The sequence below is a fragment of the Malus sylvestris genome, chromosome 11 (assembly GCF_916048215.2).
Source record: "Malus sylvestris chromosome 11, drMalSylv7.2, whole genome shotgun sequence".
Lineage (NCBI taxonomy): Eukaryota > Viridiplantae > Streptophyta > Magnoliopsida > Rosales > Rosaceae > Malus > Malus sylvestris.
In genome coordinates this window covers 1,592,494-1,620,384 of record NC_062270.1, presented here as the reverse complement: position 1 = coordinate 1,620,384, position 27,891 = coordinate 1,592,494, and the positions used below count along the sequence as shown (strand labels likewise).

Here is a 27,891-nt window from a genome sequence, read left to right as displayed (position 1 = left end):
AGGCCAAATACCATCCTCTATCTGTCTTCGTTCCTCTTCACTTAGAGTCTTGGATTTCTCCCACAATAGTTTCAGTGGCTCAATTCCTCTCGGACTAGGAAACTGTTCAGAATTAGAGGTCTTTCGTGCCGGTGAAAATACTTTGTCAGGGTCCCTTCCTAGTGATATCTACAACGCTCAGGCACTTCAAGAAATTTCATTACATTCCAATAGGCTTTTCGGTCCCATCAGTGAAAATATTGGGAAGCTCTCCAGTTTAAAGCTCATGCTCCTTCATTTCAACAATCTCGAAGGTCCTTTGCCCCCACCTTTGATGAATTGCACAAACCTTGTTGAAATAAATCTGGGATTCAACCGTTTTAGTGGGAATATCTCCGTGCTTGATTTCTCTGAACTTACTCAACTTAGTAAACTAGATTTTGTAGCTAATCTGTTCACTGGTATCTTGCCAATAAGCCTTTACTCATGCAAATCCCTCAAAGCACTTCGATTGGCTGAAAACAATCTTGAGGGACAAATACAGCCTGAGATTGTCTTGTTGAAATCGTTGTCCTTCCTCTCGCTTTCTGAAAACAGATTGACTAATGCCACTGGTGCAATGAAGATATTGATGGGTTGCAAAAGTCTCAGGGTACTCCTTCTTTCAGAAAATTTTCTCGGTGAAGAAATGCCAGATGTTGATATTATGGTTGAATCTTCTGGGTTCCAAAATCTATCCATTTTGAGCTTCTATAGGTGCCAGTTGACAGGTCAAGTTCCTTTATGGTTGTTGAAGCTCAAGAAACTCGAAGTCTTGGATCTGTCCTTTAACAAACTCACAGGCCCAATACCTGGATGGTTGGGGACTCTACCAAGTCTTTTCCTTTTAATACTGAATCATAACTTGATTTCAGGAGAATTTCCGAAGGAGCTTTGCAGACTACAAGCATTGGTATCACAAAATGCTGCAACTCAAACAGGCTATGATTATCTCGAGCTTCCCATCTACTACCAACGGGTTAATGCGTCTGTAACTCCCTTGCAGTACAAGTATCTGTCCAACATGCCAAGAGCAATCTCCCTCAGGAATAACAGTTTAAGTGGAAATATACCGTTTGAGATTGGTCAATTGCAACTTCTTCGAGAACTGGATCTTAGCGTCAACAACTTGTCTGGAGAAATTCCAAACCAAATATCGAACCTCACAAGTTTGGAAAGATTCGACCTCTCAAGAAATCATCTGTCAGGAGAAATCCCAGCATCAATATCAAGTCTCCATTTCTTGTCGTCATTTACGGTTGCTTACAACAACCTTCAAGGAATAATACCATCCGGCACTCAAATCGAAGGCTTGAATGCCACTGCATTCGAGGGGAACCAAGGACTTTGTGGTGCCCCACTTCCAAACAAATGCCAACAGATGAATATAAGTAATGACACTAAAGATGTGCACACTAGTGATGAAAAAGGAGTTCCGTGGTTTCATTTTTCCGTGATTTTTGGTTTTATTTTCGGATTTTGGGGAGTCTGTGGCTCTTTAGTGTTTATTAGGTCTTGGAGAGATGCATATTTCCTATTTCTGAGCAATGTTAAAGATAAGTTCCTAGCGATGGCAAATTAAGAAATACGATTATTGTCTGTTAATTGTCTGTTAATATATTCGGTTGCCAAAAACAGTAACGTTTTGGTTCTTTAGAGGCTTTTGCTTGACGAACAGCGTTCGACGGGCAAAGTTCCATTCATCGAGGTGAATGTATCATACAGTACTTTGAGGTTTAATTCGTCCGCCTACGAGGTGAATTTGAAACTTTGCGGTGCACTGGTGATGGCATTGGTGCAAATATAAGAACAGCCAAGATTTGGTGTAACGAGCCGTTCTCAAAAAATTATGGTTTTTATAATTTTAATACGTGAATTTACAAAAAATGCCCTTCGAAGCAAATACAAGTGAATAAAAATATCACTAAACTGTAGTACTAAGTAACAATTCACCCCCCATTTTGAAAACTCAAAAAAATTTAGCTGTCAATTTTCATTTTTTGAAAACTAAAAACAGTTACCAAATATATATTAATTTTCATTTTTTTAATAAAAGTGAAAACTGAAACTGAAAACGAAATTATAAGTGGCTCCTATTTACGTTATGCACGAATTTCCTTAACTTGATTGCATGATTGCATCAAAAAACCTGTCTAGTGATTACAAGTATTGTGGGACTCATTGTCAAAGTATGTAAAACCTTCTTTTTTACCAAAAAAAAAAAAGTATGTAAACCTTCTAATGTGAACTATTTTCACTCACTACTACTGATTTTTCATTCTATATATTGCGTATATGAAAGCAAAGAAATTTCAAATATTGTGAACAAATATCTAAACCCACCTACCTTTTTAAACCTACTTTTTTAGTGAAAACTATAGCGATACGAAGGGACGTATGAATTAATATGAATTGAAAAACAGGGCTCACTATCTCCTAGTGCAAGATTTGAAAACCCTAGTTGAAGCATGTCTCCTCAATTGAAGCATGCCCCTCATCAAAAAGTTAAAAACCTCGGTTGAGCCACTAGATTGTCTTTACCCCGAATTGGAACAATAAATCTAAAACGCTAAAGTCGCGGGTTGGCCCAACTATTAGTTTGCACATGTAATCAGTATTTTGTTTGATTAGTAGTAAGCTGATGAACCGTTTCTCGAACTTTGATTACTTTTGATGCCCTGTCTCTAAAGTCATCAAAGTCGGAAAGGAATAATCCAAAAACCTTGTATGGACCCCCTTGTGCAACTGATGCTTTGAAGTCTATCTACATTTTCTACACTTATTTCTCTTCTACATATGTAATGGATCTTAGCGACGACAACTTCTTTGGCATCATTCCAGACGAGATTCCAGCCTCACCAACTTGGAGAGACGATTCAGACCTCTCAGGAAATCATTTATCCGACAGAATCCTAGCGTCACTATCGGAGTCTTCGACCAAGGCCTCAATGCACTGCCGTTGAGGGCAACCGGAGACTTTGCCTCAATGCACTGCCGTTCAGGGCAACCTGATACTTCGCGGGTCCCGCTTTCAAATTAGTGCAAGTAATAATACAACTAAGTACATGGAATATGTATGCGAAAATTGTCAGTATTGAGACTGAATCTCACATTAAGTAAGTTATGTTACTTCTCATATTGTCAATTAGTTGTATGATGAAACCTCAACTTTTTTCAATAAATTTACCAATCTTTGCACCTAGAAGTCTCCGTAATTTAGGGTTATTTCACATCATGATATTCCTTTTTCCCAAAAAATCAAAAAACAAAAATAAACAATTGTGGGGCAACTCAAGTGGTAGGGTACTTACCTCCACTCGGTGAAAAAGGTTTGAATCTTGCTCCTCTTCACCTAAAACAAAAACCTGAAATTTTAATCGACATCAAATTTGATGAATTTTTGCTCGTTGATTTATGCAGAAACAAACAGTGACAGAGCCTCAAAGAAAAGCAGTCGTCCTTTCTAACTTTGGTGTTTCCTTTAAATCTAAGAAAGCTACAGCCTAAAGTCAAACCAAAGACTAAGAGATTACAGAATCTTTCAACGACTTTGAAGTCGTTGCCTCAATTCCCAAAATCTACTAAAATAATATATAATATAATATAAAAGAAATTAGGTTCACAACCTTCTTTTTGTTACTCCATTAATTAAAATCTTATTCATTTTCAATTTTTGATCAAGGTCCTAGAGTATTAATAATATCATTAATTATTTGAATAATAAAATATTTTTATTTTTAAATATATTCCTTTAGTGTTAAAAATGTTACAATTAGTATATTTATATTTATGACTAAATTTTTATCATATATTTTTATTTTTAGTTTGTATCAATTTTTTTTTCATTTTTAATTTGTACCCATATATTAGTTTCTTTTTGTCCCCATATTTTTTAAAGTTTTATTTGTGTTTGTACCCATGTGTATACCGTCACGTGACATTGTTTATTTAATTAATGATAGAAAAAGTACATATGGTATATTTATGTTTTATGCCTAAATTTTGTATCATATATTTATATTTTTAATTTGTACCCACTTTTAATTTGCAACATTTTCTTTAAATTTGTAGTATTTTCTTTTTAGTTTTATTATGTACCCATGTATTAATTTCTTTTAGTGCCTATATTTTTTAAAATTTCATTTGTACTCATAATTTTTTAATCTTTTATCTGTACTCTAATTTATTTATAATGTACTCATTCTTCTTTATTAATGTATCACTTTGTTATATTCACTTCGCTGTCATGACTATTACTAACATGGAATTTCTTGTCATGCAGAAACAAACAGAGACAGAGCCTCAAAGAAAAGCAGAGCCGTCCCTTCTAATTTTTTTGTTTCCTTTAAATCCAAAGACTAAGAGATAAAAGAATCTTTCAACGACTTTGAAGTCATGAGTCGTACCAACATGGAATTTCTTGTCATGACTTTGAAGTCAAGCGGAAGACGTGTATATATACTCTGCAGATTCAGACATATATGCATACCTATCTACGAGTGCAGAAGAAAACCTGTGAGTAATCTGAACCTGAGATGGATCATCCATTCTCTCATGGCCTCCTTCTCATCCTCTTGTTTTCTTCCATTTTATTCACAATACATGCATGTGATCTAACCGAACGCAGCGCCCTCAAGTCCTTTGCGAGCTCTCTGTCTTCCCCGGCATTGAACTGGACTGCTTCAGTTGATTGTTGCCAGTGGGAAGGCATCACATGTAATCAGAACGGTTGGATCATCCAATTGCGGTTGCCATCCAAGGGCCTCACAGGAGGTACTTTTCCTTCATCACTTGGAAACCTTAAGCTTCTTTCGCACCTCAATCTCTCCCACAATCTGCTTTCCGGCTCTCTTGAAGCCGGGATGTTCTCGTCCTTGAGTCGCCTTGAGATTCTTGATTTGAGCTATAACCTTTTCTCCGGAGAAATACCATTGTCTTTATCATCAAGTTACATCCAAATAGCTGATTTTTCAAGCAATCAATTCAACGGAACAATTCCATCTTCATTCCTCCAGCATGCCTGGAATTTGAGCAGTTTGAATGTCAGCAATAATCACTTTACAGGCCAAATATCTTCCTCTACCTGTCTTCGTTCATCCTCGCTTAGAGTCTTGGATTTCTCCCACAATAATTTCAGTGGCCCAATTCCTCCCGGACTTGGAAACTGTTCCGAGTTGGAGGTCTTTCGTGCTGGCGACAATACTCTCTCAGGATCCCTCCCTACTGATATCTACAATGCTCAGGCACTTCAAGAAATTTCATTATCTACCAATGGGCTTGTGGGACCCATCAGTAAGAATGTTGGGAAGCTCTCCAAATTAAAGCTCATGCGCCTTCAATACAACAATCTCGAAGGTCATCTGCCCTCATCTCTGATGAATTGCACAAACCTTGTTGAAATAAATCTGGGATTCAACCGTTTTAGTGGGAATATCTCTGCCCTCAATTTCTCTAAACTTACTCATCTTAGTAAACTAGATTGTATAAGTAATAATCTCACTGGTACCTTGCCAATAAGCCTCTACTCATGCAAGTCCCTCAAAGCACTTCGACTGGCTACAAATGATTTCGAGGGCCAAATCCAACCTGAGATTCTTCAATTGAAAAACTTGACCTTTCTCTCACTTTCTCGTAACAGACTCACCAATGTCACGGGGGCAATGAAGATACTGACGGGTTTCAAAACTCTCAAGGTGCTCCTTCTTGCAAAAAATTTTAAAGGTGAAGAAATGCCAGATGGGGATATAACTGTCGATTCCGGGTTACAAAATCTGTGTGTTTTCAGTTTACTTATGTGTCATATGACAGGACACATACCTGCATGGATTTCAAAGCTCGGGAAACTGGAAGTCCTGGATTTGTCTTTTAACAGACTCACTGGCACAATACCTGGTTGGTTGGGGACTCTTCCGCATCTTTTCTTTTTGTTGTTGAATGACAACTTGATTTCGGGTGAATTTCCAAAGGAGCTTTGCAGACTACAAGCATTAGTATCGCAAAAGGCTGCGAATGAAACAGGCCATTGTTCTCTAGAGCTGCCCGTCTACTTTCAACGCGGTAATAATGCAACTGTGCTGGCTTCACAGTACAAATATCTGCCCAACATGCCAAGAGTAATCTCCCTCAGGAACAACAGTTTAAGAGGCAGCATACCCTTTGAGATCGGCCAATTGCAATTTCTTCAACAACTGGATCTAAGCATCAACAACTTCTCTGGCAACATTCCAGACCAAATAGCCAACCTCCCAAAGTTGGAGAGATTAGAACTCAACAGTAACCGTCTGTCAGGCGAAATCCCATCATCACTATCAAATCTCCATTTCTTGTCTACATTTACTGTTGCATACAATAATCTTGAAGGACCAATACCAGCCGGCACTCAGCTCCAAGGTTTCAGTGTCTCTGCATTCGAAGGGAATCCGAAACTTTGCGGTGCCCCACTTTCAAACCAGTGCTTCCCAAGTAATGGCAATGATGCAGATGAGAATGAGAACAACCAGGATTTGGACGATGATGAGGAGGAAAGTCTATGGTTTGGGTTATCCGTTGTGCTTGGTTTCTTTGTAGGGTATTTGGGATTCTGTTGCCCTTTGCTTCTCAAGAGGACGTGGAGATTTGCCTATTTCCAACTCCTTGACAAAATTCAATTCATGCTCTATCTGAAGTGGAGTAGGCTTAGAAGAAGGTAGAGTTCTAGAATCTAGACTCTGTTCATTTTTCTTTTTTCGATTTGTTTACAATTACTAGTTCTTGTTCTTGTTCTTAACAGGAAAGCCCAAGGCCAAGTCCAAGTTCCAAATCAAAAGGACGAAGTTAAAAGCAGCAAACCGGATAGTGAAACCAAGAGTACAAATCGGTCAGAATATGCAAACAACAGTAACTCTTTCATGGTCCCTGACAACTTCCAAACCACCTCTCTCGTCAATGTTCCAGTTAAAGCTCGCTGCACAGAAGATGATGAAATATTAGTGTGTACGGATTGAGACAGTAAATTCTCTAGTGCAAAATATCTATTTAAGAGTAGGATGTTCATTCCCTAATCGGATTGTAAGTTGAATAGCTCTTTTATTTATTTTCTCTCTTTGTTTAGACAATAATTATGGACCAAACTATCAATCATCAGCTGAAATCACGATTGAAGTTTGATAAGGTAACATATTAGATGATTTTAAACGTGACTAAAGCCTAAGCGTATACATCACATATCTTTAACCACAAAAAGGTATGTCACATAACGAATCAAACTATCCGTGAAAATCTCCTCGATTTTCATAAACTTGCGCAATCAGTTTGGTTAAGAAGAAAACTGAAACTAACAAAAGGATCCTGATTGAATTTGATACTACACATCAAAATCTGTGTATATGCAGAATCATTGACAAGGGTTTGTATTTTTTCCGAAAGTAAAACAAAAAAACTAGTGCAAGTTGGGTTTTCACTTACTTCTTCTAGTTTGCACTGGTTGAAAGTCGGAAGTTGTTGAACGAATCCCAACACGAGCAGAAGCCGAAAATCACAGAGCTCCAACTTTCGCAAGGGTTAGGCACCTAAGTTCCTAACCCTGCAAATTGGCCATTGTTAGAAACATGAAATCAATCTGGGAATCTGAAAAAAAAAAAAAAAAAAAAGGCAAAAGAAAACGGTTCAAGAATTTCATCAAACAGTTTATCTGCAATCTCTTTTCAGAAAGTTTAAAATTGCAATTGTCTTGTGAGAGTAAGATAGCACATTAAGGAAGAAACATGTAAATGCAGCTTCATCGTCTACAAACACATGCATGCAACGTACCAGTCTTTTCTGTTGAAATTTTTGGCAAACAATTGTCTGGGTCTACAGTTTGATGGTGTCTCGAGGTTATGTCAAAAGAGGTTTTCTTCCGGATTTTTTTTTTTCTTTTTTTTCTTTTCAATGTGGTCTAATGCAGTAGGCCTGGCTCACAACTGATCTAGAGGGACTTTGGCTCTGTTTGTGTTCACGTAGCGAAAATGTTTGAAACATCTAATTGAGTTCAAATAAATTGACGAACACTATGTTATAAGAAATATTAAAATTTCATCATGACAATCAAATCGGCAAATAGTTTCGAATAATTGATTTTTTTTTTGTGTGTTTTTGCAACAGTAAACTATAAAAGAAGATTGAAAAATAGACTGTTTGAATTATTGAAAGTCAATGTAGAGTGACACCCACAACCAGTCTACATTTAAAAAAGATGACGCTTTTGTTTTCTGTTTTGGCCACTTGAATTTTAGATTGACTGTTTCGATCGTGTTTCGTATTGTATCATGGTGTTTTATATAAAGCATCTTAACCAAGGAAAAAAAATGCTCCATTAATTTCCTTTGATCATGACTTAAGTAAACCATTGAGTCCAATCTGCTTAGAAGAACAAAATCAACATCGATAAGTTGGCACGTCAATGTCCAAAATTTCAAGCATTCTTCATGATAATGACTATACTTTGCAATTTCGAAGTCAAATACACAGAAGAAAAAAATATTGTAGGGAAATAGGTCAAGCATGGTAGATTTTACGTTAGTTTATATTAATATTGCGCGTAACTGTATCATTTATTTTTATACAAGAGATATATAAAGAGAAAAAATCAAGTACGTAATTTTGCACACTGTTAAATCATAAAGAATTCTCTGATAAATAAATAAATTAATGATCATCACATTTCTACTTATTCTTAACTATATAATTATTCATCTGTTAGTTCATAACTCTCCTATTTAATCGAAATTCCTTAACTTGATTGCATCTAAAAAATTGTCCAAAGTGATTAATAGTGTTTCTACTTTCTATTCAAAGCACTTTTTTTTTTTTAACCGATATTCAAAGCACTTTTAATAAACAACATTTTTGAAGTGCTTTGAACTCTTCTAAAAGCACTAGCCCAAAGTCAATGTAAACCTTCTAAGACGTTGCCAACCCATAATTATACCCTCCATTAATACGGCCCATTTCACCTATGGCGTGGTTACGAAACCGGACTGAAATGGGAAGAAACGGAATGGCACTTTCTCTCAAAGCATTCCAGTGTTTACCAAGCTTGTGAGGAATAAAAAAAAAGGATGTGATATCCACACACTTTATTTTACTTTTCACACACGTTCCTGTTTTGGTATAATCGTTCTAATCATATATTCTTTATTTGCATGCATGTTTTAAATGGCTTCGTCACACTTGGGTGTCAGCCAGCATGTGTTTTCCCTGATATTTGGGGATATCGGGGTTGGGGCGTGTCATTTGGACAATGGGAATCCAATTCCATGGTTTCATTTCTCTTTCGCACCTGGGTTCACCACACGATTTTTCGGAGCTTATGGCTCTTTCATGTTTAAGATCCGAAGATTTACGCAGTTCCAATTCCTAGACAATGTACAAAATCTCTACTTCAGTACTTCTTTAGGGCGAAGAAACAGAACATCCTGTGGTATAGCTCCTTCCTATCCATGGGAGATTTTTTAGAGTTTCTGTATCTTTTCCAATAATCGTATTGTGATTTATTAACGTGACATGCATCGGAGTAAGTTCAAGTTCTATCATAAATTGGCAATATTGGTAATAGTTTAATTACTTATAAGCACATGCAAAGTCTATTCTTTTTCCGATGTGGAATTCATACTCTCAGCCTCTCCCACATGTGGAATTCATACTTCCAACATGCGTTCCAAAAGTGTCGAAGACCTCGACAAAGATTCAAGACTTTAATAAACCTTTGAATTCAATCTGCATTGAGAAATTATCAACATAGAAAAGAATCAATATGTGTGACTCTACAGCCCTGAAGATAATGCCTCAACATTCTTGCTGGGAAACTTTCTTCTAGTTAATTATTGTGGCTTGGCTTTTAAAGTCAAGAAAAAACATACAATTGTGAAACAAATCAACATGGTAGGCCATCTAAGTACTAGTACTACTGCATTTAACGGTAATTGCTTTTGTTTAGGTAAATAAATTCATTGAAAAATCAAAAGTGCACAATTACGAATGCTGAATGAAATATTAGTTGATATGATTTTACAATTAATTCTAATCTGAATCGACTAATCCAGTTGAAATGGTGGTTGTCATCCAATAGTTAAATTTTCTAAGTTCTCTTCTTAATTTGGAAAACTTTTTTCTTACTTGTTTGATAATCATTTCAATTTTCAAAAAAGTTAAATAAAAAAGCAAGTTAAAAATAAGGCCAAATTTTGAAGGAAATTGATAATCGCACACAAACTTAGCTATTTACGTACTCCTGTTTAATTATTGTCGTGGATTTTGTTTGGTTTATTCAATCTAATAGCTAGAAATAGCGACTTTGTAATACGGTTTAGTGGTAGCAATACTGTGATCCAAATTCGTTTTTGGCAAGAATCAAATCTAAAACGTCTCACTTACAAGTGAACAAAAATATCACTAAACCGTAGTACTAAGTGACAATTCACCTCCCATTTTGAAAACTCAAAAAATTTAGCTGTCAATTTTCATTTTTTGAAAACTAAAAACAGTTACCAAATATATATTAATTTTCATTTTTTAATAAAAGTGAAAACTGAAACTGAAAACAAAATTATAAGTGGCTCCTATTTACATTATGCACGAATTTCCTTAACTTGATTGCATGATTGCATGAAACTTATTTTTCTTCACTTGTGCAACTGATGCTTTGAAGTCTATCTACATTTTCTACACTTATTTTTCTTCTACATATGTAATGGATCTTAGCGACGACAACTTCTTTGGCATCATTCCAGACGAGATTCCAGCCTCACCAACTTGGAGAGACGATTCAGACCTCTCAGGAAATCATCTATCCGACATATTGTCATTACCCGAATTGGAACAATGGACTTAAAACGCTGAAGTCGCGGGTTGGCTCAATTATTGGTTTGCACATATGATCATTATTTTGTTTCATTAGTAGTAAGCTGATGCCTTGTCTCTAAAGTCATCAAAGTCGGAAAGGAATAATCCGAAAACCTTGTATGGACCCTCTCGTGCAATTGATGCTTTGAATTCTATCTACATTTTCTACACTTATTTCCCAAGTATGTAATGGATCTTAGGGATGACTAACTTCTTTGGCATCATTCCTGACCAGATTCCAGCCTCACCAACTTGGACAGACGATTCCGACCTCTCAGGAAATCATATATCCGACAGAATGCTAGTGACACTATCGGAGTCTTCGTCCAAGGCCTCAATGCACTGCCGTTGAGGCCCAAGGGCAACCCGAGACTTCACCTCAATGCACTGCCGTTGAGAGCAACCCGATACTTAGCAGGTCCCCGCTTTCGAATTAGTGCAAGTAATAATACAACTTAGAATATGGAAGATGTATGCGAAAATTGTAAATGTCGAGACTGAATCCCGCATTATGTAAATTAGGTTACTCCTCATATTGTCAATTGGTTGTATGGTGAAACCTCAACTTTTTTTTCAATAAATTTACCAGTCTTTGCACCTAGAAGTCTCCGTAATTTACAGTTATTTCACATCACAATATTCTTTTTTCCCAAAAAATCAAAAAACAAAATTAAACAATTGTGTGGGACAACTCAAGTGGTAGGGTACTTACCTTCACTCAGTGAAAAAAAGTTCGAATCTCGCTCTTCTCTTCACCTAAAACAAAAACCTGAAATTTTAATCGACATGAAATTCGATGAATTTTCTCTCGCAGATTTATGCAGAAACAAATAGAGACAGAGCCTCAAAGTCAAACAAAAGCAGAGTCGTCCTTTCTAACTTTGGTGTTTCCTTTAAATCTGAGAAAGATACAGTCAAACCAAAGACTAAGGGGTGTATTTAATTGGAATTTTAAGGGATTTTAATTGTTTCAATAAATTTAGGGGTAATCAATTAGGATTTTAAGTGATTATCTGAAATTCAAGGTGTATTCAATTGAAATTTTAAGATTGTTTATTAAAATCCTTAAAAATCCGGGTGTATTCAATTAGAAATTGATTTTAAAGAATTTGAGAAAGTTAAGGAATTAGAGGGAATTGGAGAGATTTCGTAGTGTATTTTAAGCATCCACAAATCTCACCTCTCCACATGAGATTTCGAGGGAATTGAATCAAAATTTTATATGGAATCTCTACAAATCAATTAACTCCATAAAAATCCATGAATTTATAAATTCATTAAAGTTTCTCAAATTCTCAATTGAATACACCCTCTTAAGAGATGAAAGAAATATTTCAACGACTTTGAAGTCGTCGCCTTATCGCCCATAATTTACGGTTATTGAATGCGATCGTTGTAACCACTTTCCGTTATGTAATTTATTTGTATTTTATTTTGTTATAAGTTCTTTGTAACCACTGTCCGTTATGTAATCTATTTGTAATTTATATTGTCATTAGTATAGGATGGTGATGGAAAAAACCTCTTGTATAAATCTTGTACTCATGTACATTTGATTATTAAGGAAAAACCCTTTCTACATTAACTGTATAATTATTCATTTATTAGTTCATAACTCTTTTTTAATCATCAGTATTTAGTCATCAGTATATGATTAATATATCGTCTTTACTAAAAAAAAATGAATCATTTCTCCTGTCAAATCTCTAAAAAACTGACCTTTTAAATTTTTTTGCCAACAATCATTTTCAAAACTAAAACTTGTTTTAGCTCCTCCAAAAAGCACGACGCCAAAGTCCATGTAAGTACAAAGCAAAGACATCAAAACTCAAACATTGCGCAAAGAATTCGAACCATCACCCAATTACCTTCTTTCCTTTGTTAATTTCTACCTCCTTCGCTCCAAACAAAGGAGTGTATATATACCCCCGAAACGATGTGAGCAATATAATTCCAGTGCAGACATAGCGAAAAACATCATGCCAGAAGCTAGTCGCGTAATACCTTATGAAGTCCTCTTCCTGTTTTTTGTGTTGTCTACTTTCATTTCTACAAACCACGGTTGCAAGGAGGCAGATCACAACTCTCTTTTGTCATCTTTTGATATATCTTCTTCTGGTTTAAATTGGTCTTCCAGTGATTGTTGTCACTGGGAAGGCATCGCTTGTGATGCCGATGGTAGGGTAACACATATTTCGTTGCCCGCTAACCAGCTCCAAGGAAGTATTTCTCGCTCTCTTGGAAGCCTCACGCATCTTTCGCACCTCAATCTCTCCCACAATCTGCTTTCCGGTCCTCTGGAAGCTGGACTCTTCTTGTCCTCGAGTTGCCTTGAAATCCTTGATTTGAGCTATAACCTTCTCTCCGGAGAATTACCTTTGCTTCTATCATCTAGTTACATTCAAATAGTGGATTTGTCGAACAATCAATTCAATTCTACAATTCCTTCTTCATTCCTCCAGCATGCCTGGAATTTGAGCAGTTTGAATGTCAACAATAATCATTTTACAGGCCAAATACCTTCCTCTATCTGTCTTCGTTCCACCTTGCTTAGAGTCTTGGATTTCTCCCACAATAATTTCAGTGGCCCAATTCCTCCCGGACTAGGAAACTGTTCCAAATTGGAGGTCTTTCGTGCTGGCGACAATATTCTCTCAGGGTCCCTTCCTGCTGATATCTATAATGCTCAGGCACTTCAAGAAATTTCATTATCTACCAATGGGCTTGTCGGACCAATCAGTGAGAATGTTGGGAAGCTCTCCAAATTAAAGCTCATGCGCCTTCATTACAACAATCTCCAAGGTCATCTGCCCCCATCTTTGATGAATTGCACAAACCTTGTTGAAATAAATCTGGGATTCAACTTTTTTAGTGGGAATATCTCTGTGCTCGATTTCTCTAAACTTACTCAACTTAGTAAACTAGATTGTATAAGTAATAATCTCACTGGCACATGGCCAATAAGCCTCTACTCATGTAAGTCCCTCAAAGCACTTCGACTGTCTACAAATGATTTCGAGGGCCAAATCCGACCTGAGATTCTTCAATTGAAAAACTTGACCTTCCTCTCGCTTGCCCGTAACAGACTCACCAATGTCACGGGGGCAATGAAGATACTGACGGGTTTCAAAAGTCTCAAGGTGCTCCTTCTTTCAAAAAATTTTATAGGTGAAGAAATGCCAGATGGGGATATAACTGTTGATTCCGGGTTACAAAATCTGTGTGTTTTCAGTTTATTGAAGTGTCGTATGACAGGGCACATACCTACATGGATTTCAAAGCTCGGGAAACTGGAAGTCCTGGATTTGTCTTTTAACAGACTCACTGGCACAATACCTGGTTGGTTGGGGACTCTTCCGCATCTTTTCTTTTTGTTGTTGAATGACAACTTGATTTCGGGTGAATTTCCAAAGGAGCTTTGCAGACTACAAGCATTAGTATCGCAAAAGGCTGCAAATGAAACATGCCATTGTTCTCTTGAGTTGCCCGTCTACTTTCAACGCGGTAATAATGCAACTATGCTGTCTTCACAGTACAAGTATCTGTACAACATGCCAAGAGTAATCTCCCTCAGGAACAACAGTTTAAGCGGCAGCATACCCTTTGAGATTGGCCAATTGCAATTTCTTCAACAACTGGATCTAAGCATCAACAACTTCTCCGGCAACATTCCAGACCAAATAGCCAACCTCCCAAAGTTGGAGAGATTAGAACTCAACAGTAACCATCTGTCAGGCGAAATCCCATCATCACTATCAAATCTCCATTTCTTGTCTACATTTACTGTTGCATACAATAATCTTGAAGGACCAATACCAGCCGGCACTCAGCTCCAAGGCTTCAGTGTCTCTGCATTCGAAGGGAATCCGAAACTTTGCGGTGCCCCACTTTCAAACCAGTGCTTGCCAAGTAATGGCAATGATGCAGATGAGAATGAGAACAACCAGGATTTGGATGATGATGAGGATCAAAGTCTATGGTTTGGCTTATCCGTTGTGCTTGGTTTCTTTGTAGGGTTATTGGGATTCTGTTGCCCTTTGCTTCTCAAGAGGACGTGGAGATATGCATATTTCCAACTCCTTGACAATATTCAATTCATGCTCCATCTGAAGTGGAGAAGGCTTAGAAGAAGGTAGAGTTCTAGAATCTAGATTTTGTATTCATTTTTTCTTTTTTCGATTTGTTTACAATTCCTAATTCTTGTTCTTCTTCTTAACAGGAAGGCCCAAGGCCAAGTCCAAGTCCCAAATCAAAAGGATGAAGTTAAAAGCAGCAAACCGGATAGTGAAACTGAGAGTTCAAATCGGTCAGAATATGCAAACAACAGTAACTCTTTCATGGTGCCTGACAACTTCCAAACCACCTCTCTCTTCAATGTTCCAGTTAATGCTCGCTGCCCAGAAGATGAAGAAATATTAATGTGTAAGGATTGAGCCAGAAATTCTCTAGTGCAAAATATATATTTAAGAGTAGGATGTTCATTCCCTAATCGGATTGTAAGTTGAATAGCTCTTTTATTTATTTTCTCTTTGTTTAGACCAAAATTATGGACCAAACTATCAATCATCAGCTGAAAATATGATGGAAGTTTGATAACATAACATATTAGAAGATTTTACACGTGAATAAAGCCTAAGAGTATACATCATATATGTTTAACCACAAAAAGGTATGTCACATAACGAATCAAACTATCCGTGAAAATCTCCTTGATTTTCATAAACTTGCGCACTCAGTTTGGTTAAGAAGAAAACTGAAACTAACAAAAGGGACCTGACTGAATTTGACACTACACATCAAAATCTGTGTATATGCAGAATCATTAAGAAGGGTTTGTATTTTTTCCGAAAGTAAAACCAAAAAAAACTAGTTTAAGTTGGGTTTTCACTTACTTCTTCTAGTTTGCACGGGTTGAAAGTCGGAGTCGTCGAACGAATCCCAGCACGAGCAGAAGCCGAAAATCACAGAGCTCCAACTTTCACAAGAGGAGGCGGTTCAGGAAATGTGTTACAGTGGCACCTAAGTTCCTAACCCTGCAAATTGGCCATTGTTGGGAAAGAAAACGGTTCAGGGATTTCATCAAACAGTTTATCTGCAATCTCTTTTCGGAAAGTTTAAAATTGCAATTATCTCGTGAGCGTAAATGCAGCTTCATCGTCTACAAACACATGCATGCAACGTAACAGTTTTTTTCTGTTGAAATTTTTGGCAAACAAATGTGTATGGGTCTACAGTTTGATGGTGTCTCGAGGGTATGTCGAGAGAGGTTTTGTCAGGGTTTTTTATTTTTATTTATTTTTTTTAGAAATGAGGGTCTGAAGCAATATGAAGCGTTTTATGTTCCCCTTTTTAGCCTGAGAGACTCTTGGCTCCGTTTGTGTTCACCTTTTTAGCTTGACTTGGATTAAGCCGGATCAGCTTGACTTGGATAAAGAAGAAAAGGAATATGAAGCGTTTTATGCATTTGGATATGGGACTAAAGAGATGTGTGTGTTTCTTCTGTTTTATATAAATAGACCCCTTATTAAAAAAGATCTCCATTTTTTTATAAAAATAGAGACTAGTTCAGGCCCTATTTCACATCAAACTTCAACTATTCGAAATGTCTATTTTTCAAGTTGCGTTTCATCATCCTTAAAAAAATATTATGCATGACGAAAATGTTTGAGACATGTATTGAGTTCAAAAAAATTAACGAACATTATGTTCTAAGAAATATTAAAATTTCATCACGACAATCAAAAAGGTAAATAGTTTCGAATTAAATTATTCTTTTTGCAAAAATAATTTATAAATGAAGACTAAATAAATAAACAGTTTGGATCATTGATTTGAATAAAGCATCTTAGACCATCTCCAACCCTTGGGCTAAAAGCCAAATTTTTTAGCCCGGAAAATTTGGCTTTTAGCCCAGAAACATCTTTTCTGCTCCAACCCTTCTGGCCTAAAATTTTAGCCCGGAATTATTAAAGAATGAATTTAGGCTAATTTTTTTCTTAAATCAATATTTTTTTAAAAAAATAAATATGTAGATTATTGTAAATTAATTTTATGAACATTTTAATCTAAAAAAATTTAAATTCCGATAAATATTGAAAAATCATTAAATTTTTTACAAAGCAAACTACTTTCACCAACCTTTCAACTTTCACCAACCGTTCAACTCCAAACTTTCAACTTTCACCAACCATTCAACACCAAACTTTCAACTTTCACCAACCGTTCAACACAAAATTTTCAACTTTCACCAACCGTTCATTAATCATCCTCTATATAAACACAGATCCAATATTAGTTGATCACACAATCTTTCAACCTTCAATCATCCTCTATATTCACCAATCTTTCAACTTTCAAAGAGTTTTTTGTTTCCTAAAAATTCTCAATATCTCATCAATGAGTGATAGAAGAAGGCGTAGCAGGGCAATGGAGATGGCACAATACCAAGCAAGGCTTGACATTGAGGATTTAGAACTGATCAACGCCGAAGCTGAACTTGTAAACTCGTTTATGCAATATGAGCACCATGGCGAATCTAGCCGTCGTGGTTCTCTCACGGGGCGTTCATTCGTGCAGCGTGATAGAAAAGAGTGTCATGAGCAAATGATGAAAGATTATTTCATTGAGCGGCCGAGATTTCCTGCTCATGATTTTCGGAGGCGGTTTCGGATGAGGAGAGAGCTTTTTGAAGGCATCTTGAACGTAGTTGTCAATCATGACCACTACTTTGCAAGGAAGATAGATGCCGTAGGCCGACAAAGTCTATCACCTCATCAAAAGCTCACATCTGCATTTCGAATGCTAGCTAATGGGTGCTCTCCTGACTCAACTGACGAATATTGCCGACTTGCGGAGAGTACTGCTATTGAGAACCTAAAGCGCTTTTGTCAAGCAATTCAAGCCATCTATGGAGCCACATACCTCCGCAAGCCAACTCGTGAAGACTTGAAAAGGCTTCTACGCAAGGCATACAAAAGAGGCTTCCCTGGCATGATAGGAAGTCTCGATTGTATGCATTGGGAGTGGAAGAATTGTCCTACTGGTTGGGCTGGCCAATTCAAGGCCGTCATAACAAGCCAACCATCGTGCTGGAGGCTGTGGCATCTTACGACACATGGATTTGGCATGCATTCTTCGGCTCACCCGGATCAAACAACGATATCAACGTTCTTTGGTCTTCTCCTCTGTTCGATGAGGTTGTGAATGGATGGGCACCAGAATTTCGATACAAGGTAAATGGTAATATGTATGAGCTAGGTTACTACCTAACTGATGGTATTTATCCTAGTTGGTCTACCTTTGTCAAAAGTTTTTCTCATCCCGATAGTGCAAAGAAGAAATTATTTTCGCAGAGGCAAGAGTCTTACAGGAAAGATGTGGAGAGAGCATTCGGGATCTTACAAGCTCGATGGGCCATTGTTAGAGGGCCTGCACGATTTTGGCAACCCGAAGACCTCCATTCAATCATGATGACGTGCATAATTTTGCACAATATGATTGTGGAAGATGAGTACATCGAAATTGAAGAAGATTCAGACGAAGATGTGGATGATGACCAACCAACACATGCGAGAGCTATTGCAAGAGATGTTGAATATCTCGCTCCAACCACATATGAGACCCGACATGATAGGGTCACCTTGGGTAAGTATATGAGACGTTTAAATAGAATTCAAGCTCCTCAAATTTATGACACACTCCGCAAGGATTTGGTTGAGCATGTGTGGCGCCGAGAAGGTGAACGTTGATGATGTTGGTTGAGCATTTATGTAATAATTTTAAGTGTACTATGTTGTTATTTGTCTACTACGTTGAATAATTTATTGAATGGAGGTTGAATTATTGAATGGAGGTTGAAATAATAAGTACAATAATTATTGAAGACATTTAGATTAAATAGAAACAATAATAATAAGACATAAACTTAATAAAGTACATAAACCACATAATAAACAACATAATAAACAACATAAACTTAATACAAATGACAATTAATAAACTTAATTAATAAAGCACATAATTCATACACTACATAAACTTAACAATCATATCCACCATCTTCACTTGGTGATGGACTTCGTTGAAATGTTGGGATATAGGGTTCAGAGGATTCATCATCTTGAAACATACGCCTTGAGGCAGATTTTCGCATAATTTCCTTTTGCTTATTACGTAAGAACATCTTCCTCTCTGGAGTGTATTTGCTGAGGTCCTTCATCATGAATTCAATTTCAAACTTATTTTCCTCCCTATCCGAGATTTCCTTCATTTGCAAACGCAATCGGGCCGCTTCTTCTTGGCGAGCGCTATGAGTTTCATGTAATTTTGCAATTCCGATAGCAAAGTCTCCACTCGGGGAATCTTGGGACTTCCCTTTTCTCTTTGCTTCCTTTTGCTTATCTCTTCCCGGGGGCCTTGCTAAAGAAGGAGATGGGGTCATTTCATCGACACCTTCATCGCCACCTTCATTTCTCGGTGCGGCTTCACGTTGAAATAATCTTCCCCATTGTTGGTCTGCATCGGTTGCCCACCTTGGACAATCCTTGAGGACGTCCCAAGCATGTTGCAACTTAAAAACTTGATTTTTTGGTGTTACTCTTGTCTTGTAAATTTCCATTGCTTTGTCACCCTATGCAAAAAATACATAAAAATAATTAGTTGCAAAATAATATTATGTACATGACAAATAAAATATCAAGAAAAAAACTCACAATTTCTATGGCGCTCCTTCCACTAGGCATGCCAACCATGGCTCTCTCTAAGCTTCCCTTCCATAAAGTGCATGCTTTGTTGATAGTCTTCCACCGATCATAAACACCACCACCGTCTCGCCCGCTGCCGTTGCAGTTTTCTTGAAACTTTGCAATTATTTTATCCCACAAAACCTTTTTATTTTGATTTGTGCCAACTGCACCATCTTCACTAACAGACACCCATGCCAAGCATAAAGAAACATCTTCCTCAAAGGTCCAATTACGACCTCTAACATGCTCTCTTGCCATGTTGAACAATTTGGAAATGGAAAGAAATGATAGAAAGATAAATTGGAAGAATTGTAGGAGAAAATTGAATTTTGTGTGGATGTTTGAACAAATAGATAGGTATTTATAGATTTTTTGGGTAAATTTTGTGTTAAATAAATTTATTTAATTATTTTAGCCGTTAGATTTAAATTTGGGCCGTTAGATCTTTTTTTTTACCGTTAGATTTGAGTATATTCAATCTCAACCGTTGGATTCAATGTATTTTAAAATAATATATTTTTTAAAAATAAAGTTTCAATCTGGACCGTTGGATCAACCAACGGTCCTTAAATCCTGCCCGTTGGATTTCGAAAAGAGCCGTTGGGGCTCTGAAGCGTGGCCGACAGGGCCTGACGGTGGGACCCCCTCTTGTCGGGCTTCGGTTGCACGTTCTGGGCGTGGGGCGCGTGCGCGAGTCCACGGGCCGAGAGTGGCCCAAAACCTGGCGAGTCCACGCGGCTGGGGGGGGAATTTGGGGGGAATTTGGCCCAACTTTAGCATTCCCCTTTTAGCCCAATATTTTAGCTTGGGTTGGGGGGTGTTTGGGGGGAATTTTGGGCTAAATATTTGGCATTTAGCCCAGGGTTGGAGTAGGTCTTACCCAACCAAAAAGAAAACAAAATTCTCCATTGGTTTCCCTTGCTCATGACTTAATTGAACCATTGGGAATCAACTTGGATAAATGGCCATGTGTCCATCTGCAAAATTGTAGCATTCTTTGTGTTAATTGTTATATCATTGAAATTTCAAAGTCAAAAGACAAAAAGAGAAAAGAAAAAAAGAAAAGAGAAATGCTTCGGAATTCTTTTTGTAACCTCATAGTTTAACGTTAATTTCTGTGTCATCATTATAAAATATTGTGCAAAAAACATGAAGTGACATATAGTCAATGAAGATTTCTACTTTTGAAAGAGTCCCTTAGCATTTCTCAAGAAAAAAAAATACATAGTACTGTAATAAATCATGCATGGTAGGTCTACGAAATTCTATACTAAATAATTATTGCGCATAACTGTGCCATTTTTTTTTTATATAAATAGCATTTAAAGAAGAAAAATCGAGCACATAACCTTGACTTATAAGTCCCTTTCACGTAACACTTATGCTCCCTTTTTGTAATTAGTCATTTGTTAGTTCATAATGCTTTCTACTCGAAGCATTTTTATCAAACAACCATTTTTTACAACAAAAGTATCTTTAACTTTTCCAAAAGCACGAAACCAAAGTCAATGTAAACCTTCTACGTTCTTATACTTCTTATTTTTAACTATGTAATTATTCATCTGTTAGTTCATAACACTTTCTCCTTGAAGCACTTTTATCAAACAACCATTTTTTACGACAAAAGTGTTTTTAGCTTTTCTGAAAGCACGAACCCAAAGTCCATTTAAACCATGTAATACGTTCTTATAGTTCTTATTTTTAACTATATAATTATTCATCTGTTAGTTCATAACATTTTCTACTCGAAGCACTTTTATCAAACAACCATATTTTATGGCAAACGTGTTTTTAGTTTTTTTTTTTTTTTTGCGAAAATTAGACAACCAAAACTAACCCCATTATGTCTCGGATTTTAGTGCTCGCAAATATACGAATCATATGATAGTATAGCATATAAGCACATATATCCTTCCACAAAGATCGAATTGATTCTAAAATTCTTACTAACTAAATTGAAACTAATATAATGGAAAAGCTTCAACGGAAAAGATATGATATTTGAATTAAATTGAAATAAAACAAAGTTTGAAAATAAAATGCATAGAAATAATAGATTGAAAACATAAGAAAATAAGACCTAGGGCATTCAAATTCACCATAACCAATTCTACTTAATTCCCTTAATATGTTATGCTCAAGTAGTTTCCCAATAATCAACAGTCATGGCATTTGGTTGCATCAAAAGTATCTTAATATGTTAACCCTCTATGGCATCTAGATGAATTTAAACAAGTAAGAACTCATTAATCTCTATGGAAAGTGCTTGAAAATCACATAAACCCTAATTGCATGGCATATTAGTGTTTATGGTATCAATTGCAAGAAGCTAAACCCAAGTTAAGTATGACATCTACTCTAACTTGCATCAAAACAACTTAACTAAAACTTAGATGGTGATCAAAACAACAATAACTTGCATTAAAATTGAGAGACCATTTTTCCAGTTGGGTTAAAGTTGAGGGATCATTGTTAGAATTTTCTCATTTTGTGTACCATATTTGCCCCTCGATTCGGCCTCATGTGCGTGGCATGTGACTCATTTTGACGAGAGTTCTAAAGGAATTGAAGAAAATGATCATTGATAGGGATTTTTACCACCTACAAAAGTAGAGATAAAAACACTTAAAATACTTGCAAGAGTGCAAGGTTGTCGTACTATAGCGGCTCAAGCAATGTCGTTTTCCACAAGGATTGAATGAATAATTTGTATTTAAACTAATTCTTAGCTAATTATTTAAAACAAAGGTTGGAAAATGTTGATTTTAGAATTTAATATAATAAAAACGAATTTTAAAATAAAACAATTAAAGAAATTAACTAGAGAACAATTTAAAAGAAAATCAATTTGTAAAAGCCTAGGGTTCTACCGTCCCCTTAACAATCATACGCAAATTTACCAATTACTTATGAATTTCAACACACATGCTTTGAAGGTAAGGTTTTCATAATGCATATTTTCCTCGTGATGTTCAAGTGAAAACGTATATCTAACATGCAGTTCGTTTGTGATGTTCAGATCAAATATAAACATGTAAGACTTAATAGGCTTTGTGAAAACCCTTTGAAAAACCATGCAACCCTTAAGAGTGTGATGTTCACCTTAAGTGAACTTACAATTACTAATCACAAGAAGCCCTTCTCAATTTCAGGGTGATGTTCCAACAAAAATTGCATCAAATTACTTGTCTAAAAACCCTAATGGTCACGAATCACTAAGACAATTAGATAGTTTTAATCGCAGTGATTAATAATTCAAAGCAAGCATGCATTCATTCATAAGCAAATTAATAAAATTACATATTCATGCTAAGGCTCATGACTTCACCCTAGCAAAAGAACTTAGTTATGAACAATCATAAAACAAAATAAAATATATTAACTAGAAAAAGGATTGAAAACACCTTGCAGGTAAAAAGTCTGAAGTTTTCCAAAATAATGCATGCCTTCTCCCCCTCTCCTTCTTGCATTCTAAAAAACCCTAATGGCTAAAAAGCCTTATTTATACTACTACACAATAAAACCCTAAAAGGTCTTAAAATAAAACTAGGAAACATAATAAAAATAATAAAACAGAAATTAAAGGTTTCCTATTTGAACTAAAATTCGGATTTCTCAGAAAAATTAGTCTTTTGACTGACCAAATCAACTCCGATTTAGTCCCAAAAGGTCTCTTTTGAAAGCTGGAGACGTCCCCTACAAATCCTCAGAAGAAAACTTCTTCAAAATATGTCATCTTAACCTCCAAAATACCCAAAACGTCTAGAAACGTCAATCTGGGAAAGCTGTGCGCTGGGCCTTCATTTCATCACCACGGTCAAACGGCTTAGTAGAAAAATCTGGAATTTTGACACAATCATCTTGAAAGACTCATGAACATCCTCCAATTGGAATTACTCTAAAATTCATCCGTTTGATCACTTTGTGCTCCAAAGGAAGTCAAATGTCCTACATTAGAATATAATTCAAAGTAAGAAAATTCACACATAATAACCAATAAATTATTACTAAGATTAGGGTAAAATATATAGTATAGTATCGACCATCAATCATAGGGGCACGTTTTAAGGAGTTGAGGGATCAATGGTCATGAATTTTTAGTTCAAGGACCGTTACTCCAATTGGATTAAAGTTGAGTGACGTTTACTACAATTTTCTCAAATAAAAATTGAGCGCATTACGAATAGCGAAAGATATTCAATATGAAATAAAAACTTGATAAAACAATGACACAAGGTAATTAAGTATTCATGATCAAACTATATCGAAGCCCTAGAAAAGATATATAAAAAAATCTAGCTTTCTTCCTCCTTGCCGCAACCTTCTCCAATATGATAATTTTGATTTGCTTGAATCCCGTTACCACAAAGAATATCTCTTTTTATAACCCACGGCAATAAAAATAAATCCTACTAAATTCTAATGAAAAACCCACTAAAATTCTAACTATTGGACTTTAAGTCTTTGTTAAATAAAAAGAAAATAGACGGAAATAATAAGAACAAATAATCATGTCTCTTCTTAAATCCATTGAATAGCATTTCCATGTATATTCAAAACCTTTGTAGTCATTGATGAAAAAAAAATTCTTTGTGGTCTCATCTTCATATTGTAATACATATGTCTTGGCACAATTAATTAGCCTCATGCTCAGCTGAATTACTTTAGACACCTGAAATCATCATTTTCCACTTCTTTTTCGCATGGATTTGGATCCCATCTGGATCCAATGGTGGGGATCCTAGGGATCCTCGCATCTTAGTCATTCATTGTATATTGTATGATCATAAATCATTTGAATTTTTTTATATAAATTAAATACAAATAGTAAACTGACCGTACGATGTACGATAAATGATTAAGATTTGAGAATCCATAAAATCCCCACAAAAAGGATCCGATCCTCATCCTTTTCTCACAACTCCGATATTGAAGTCTATATATTAAAACAATTAAATTTAATGTATTTACACAAATTCCAAAAAAGAAAATACGATAATAATGTATGAAAATATGCCCACATCACTTTTCCGAAAGCACGCACCCAAAGTCAATGTAAACCTTGTAATACGTTGCCAACCCATGTTCTGCAGGTTTGTTTCTTTTCTGTTTAAGTGGAAAGCAAAGACTTCAAAGCTCAAACACCGCTCACAAGAATTCAAACCATCACTAAATCTGTCAGGAGAAATCCCAGCATCAATATCAAGTCTCCACTTCTTGTCTTCATTTACGGTTGCTTACAACAAAGGAATAATACCATCCGGCACTCAAATCGAAGGTTTGAATGCCACTGCATTCGAGGGGAACCAAGGACTTTGTGGTGCCCCACTTCCAAACAAATGCCAACAGATGTATACAAGTAATGACACTAAAGATGTGCAGACTGGTTTCATTTTTCCGTGATTGTTGGTTTTATTTTCGGATTTTGGGGAGTCTGATTCTTTAGTGTTTATTAGGTCTTGGAGAGATGCATATTTCCTATTTCTGAGCAATGTTAAAGATAAGTTCCTCGCGATGGCAAATTAAGAAATACGATTATTGTTTGTTAATAGTTTTGCCTATAATAATTTGATGGCATAAAGCCCCTCACTTTCACAGCTAGAAATTACCATTTCCCGATGAAAGGAATTTTGTAAATAAACTTTAATCGTTGGAATTCATATATTCGGTTGCCAAAAACAGTAACGTTTTGGTTCTTTAGAGGCTTTTGCTTGACGAACAGTGTTCGACGGGCAAAGTTCCATCCATCGGGTAAAGTTTTTGCACCAAGGAAAAAACTTGGCGTGTAAATATAGCAACCATTGTGCAACAAATAATACAAGTTTCATTGAATTGTTCGTTGTGCAAAGGTACGTATATTTTATAATTTTGGGTTTACGGTTCGTCGGGCAAAGGTCAACGTCCTTTCCTCGACGAAATTATTTCATCATGTAAACACAATTTGCTCGACGACTTTGTACTATTCATCAGTAAACTCTGTAGTGATGATGTTTGTGCGACGAACATTGCCCGACAAAATTGTGCGTAATATAATTTCATCTTTCTCATGCTTCTTTGTTCATAGCTTTACTTCTAGGAAAATTGACAAAAACGATGAAAATACAAAATCTCAATTGTCATAATGATCACTTTTCGGAATTTTTTCAATATATCGTAAATATTTGATCCATAATGTCATCATATCTGATTGATATATGTCGTGGTTATGTGATTTTGATTATTTCAGCAATTAGAATTTGTAAAATCCTCTTTCAGTCTCAATTTCCGAGTTGGTTGGGGACCCTTCTTGACCGAATTTCAGGAGGATTTCTAAAGGAACTTTGCAGGCTGCCAGTGTTGGTATCTGGAATCACTTAAGCTCAACAGACCACATGTCTTGAACTACCCATGATCATCATTGTTAGTACAAATTCTTTACATCAAAACTATATTGCGAAGAACTTGCAGAAGTGCTATTCTTTCAGAACAATAGATTTACCGGCAAAATATTTATTAAGATTGGCCCACTGCAGCTTCTCCACGCGTTGGATTAATTTAATGCTATTACATTCCAGACCAAATATATATCTGGCCTCAAAACTTGGAGAAAGTACTGGTCCTCTCCATATATCATCTGTCCGGAGAAACCCAGCATCATTGGCGGTTCTTAGATTTTGTTTGGTACTCTACTTGAATCCAATTTTTTAAATTCAAAAGTAATGTTCAAATTTTAGGCCTTAAAAACTTGTTTGATATGACTATTTTCAAAAACTGAATTCAAAACTAACTCAAAAATATAGTTGATTCTTTAAAAAGATAAAAAAGTTTTTAAACTTAAATTCACTCATTTCTTTTCTCTCCCCCTCCTCTCTCACTCCAAATCTATCTCTCTCTTTTCTTCTTTCTCTCTTCCCCTATTCTCTTTTTTTTTTAATCCCTTTTTCGTCTCTTATTCAATCCGTTTTTTTCATTTTCTTGGTCCTCTTTCTTATCTCCTCTGATCCTCTCATTTTTTTCTCTTTCCTCCAATCATCTCTTACTTTCTTTCCTCTTCTCTCCTCTTTACCTCTTGATTCTCTCTTTTTGGATCTTTTTGTCTAATTTAAGTTGTAAGATTTAAAATTTTTAAATCGCATACCAAACAAGTTTTTGAATCTTAAAGAAAATTATTTTCAAGAAAAATTCTTAAAAATGTTTTGAGAAATTATAAAAAATTTCAAAAATGATACCAAACAGACCCTTAATTTCTTGTCATTTTTAATGTATCATACAGTACTTTGCGGTTCAATTCGTCCGCCTTCGAGGTGAATTTGAAACTTTGCGGTGCACTGACGATGGCATTGGTGCAGATATAAGAACAGCCAAGATTTGGACAATGGGAATCCAATTCCATGGTTTCATTTCACTTTCGCACCTGGGTTCACCACAGGATTTTTCGGAGTTTATGGCTCTTTCATGTTTAAGATCCGCAGATTTACGCAGTTCCAATTCCTAGACAGTGTACAAAATCTCTACTTGAGTACGTACTTCTTTAGGGCGAAGAAACAGAACATCCTGTGGTATAGCTCCTTCCTATCCATGGGAGATTTTTCAGAGATTTTGTATCTTTTCCAATAGTCGTATTGTGATTTATTAACATGACATGCATCGGAGAAAGTTGAGGTTCTATAATAAATTGGTAATAGTTTAATTACTTATAAGTACATGCAAAGTCTATTCTTTTCTCGATGTGGGATTCATACTCTCAGCTTCTTCTACATGTGGCGAATTATCAAGTCTAACACGTGAATAGCACAAATCAGGTGATGCGGAGTACATGCGGTTGTTGGGCTTCACACGAGAGACAACTTGTCTGAATGCTATGAAAAAAAGTTGAGGTTTTACTATAAAAATCAATTGGTAATATAATGAGTAGTCTAATTACTTATAAACACATACAAAATCTCTTCTTTTCTCGATGTAAAATTCATACTCTCAACATGCGTTCCAAAAGTGTATAAAACCTCGATCATGATTCAAGACTTTAATAAACCTTTGAATTTAACCTCGATCAAGATTCTAAGACTTTAATAAACCTTTGAATTCACGAAAATATCAACATAGAAAAGAAGCAATATGTGTGACTCTACAGTCCTGAAGATAATGCCTCAATATTCTTGCTGTGAAGCTTTCTTCTAGTTAATTATTGTGGCTTGGCTTTTAAAGTCAAGAAAAAGACTGACATATAATTGTGAAACAAATCAACATGGTAGGCCATTTAAGTACTAGTACTACTGCATTTAACAGTAAT

The 27,891-nt window shown here is 36.0% G+C and overlaps 2 protein-coding genes and 2 long non-coding RNA genes across 15 annotated transcripts in view; 2 read left to right on the top strand and 2 right to left on the bottom strand.

Moving 5' to 3' along the window:
* Window positions 1-1,623, top strand: part of LOC126590622 (receptor-like protein 3) — a 51,499-nt gene extending 49,876 nt beyond the window's left edge. Inside the window, exon 2 of one of the 2 annotated variants that reach the window (XM_050256107.1) lies at window positions 1,531-1,623. In XM_050256107.1, coding sequence (XP_050112064.1) covers window positions 1,531-1,600 — 70 coding nt within the window. In that variant the 3' untranslated portion in view covers window positions 1,601-1,623. Of the gene's footprint in view, window positions 1-118 lie in introns of both variants that reach the window. The other variant, XM_050256106.1, reaches the window with a different exon arrangement.
* Window positions 1,624-2,459: 836 nt separating this feature from the next.
* LOC126590633 (uncharacterized) lies at window positions 2,460-4,645 on the bottom strand. Of its 4 annotated transcripts, none has more exons than XR_007612116.1 (3): window positions 4,508-4,645; window positions 3,330-3,383; window positions 2,460-3,032 (listed from the first exon to the last, which is right to left on the bottom strand). It is a non-coding gene; the product is annotated as an uncharacterized LOC126590633 (long non-coding RNA). The 4 variants fall into 4 exon arrangements; XR_007612119.1 differs by having other exon boundaries at window positions 2,460-3,026; XR_007612117.1 differs by having other exon boundaries at window positions 3,330-3,370; window positions 4,508-4,634.
* Window positions 4,412-27,891, top strand: part of LOC126590616 (receptor-like protein 2) — a 29,863-nt gene continuing 6,383 nt past the window's right edge. Inside the window, exons 1-3 of one of the 8 annotated variants that reach the window (XM_050256091.1) lie at window positions 4,432-6,703; window positions 6,788-6,931; window positions 15,242-15,422. In XM_050256091.1, coding sequence (XP_050112048.1) covers window positions 4,554-6,703; window positions 6,788-6,931; window positions 15,242-15,311 — 2,364 coding nt within the window. In that variant the 5' untranslated portion in view covers window positions 4,432-4,553 and the 3' untranslated portion in view covers window positions 15,312-15,422. Of the gene's footprint in view, window positions 6,704-6,787; window positions 7,116-12,732; window positions 15,011-15,097; window positions 15,423-27,891 lie in introns of those variants that run through there. The other 7 variants (XM_050256092.1, XM_050256093.1, XM_050256089.1 and 4 more) reach the window with 7 other exon arrangements.
* On the bottom strand, window positions 6,825-7,937 carry LOC126590631 (uncharacterized). Its single transcript, XR_007612114.1, has 3 exons — window positions 7,807-7,937; window positions 7,462-7,623; window positions 6,825-6,961 (listed from the first exon to the last, which is right to left on the bottom strand). It is a non-coding gene; the product is annotated as an uncharacterized LOC126590631 (long non-coding RNA).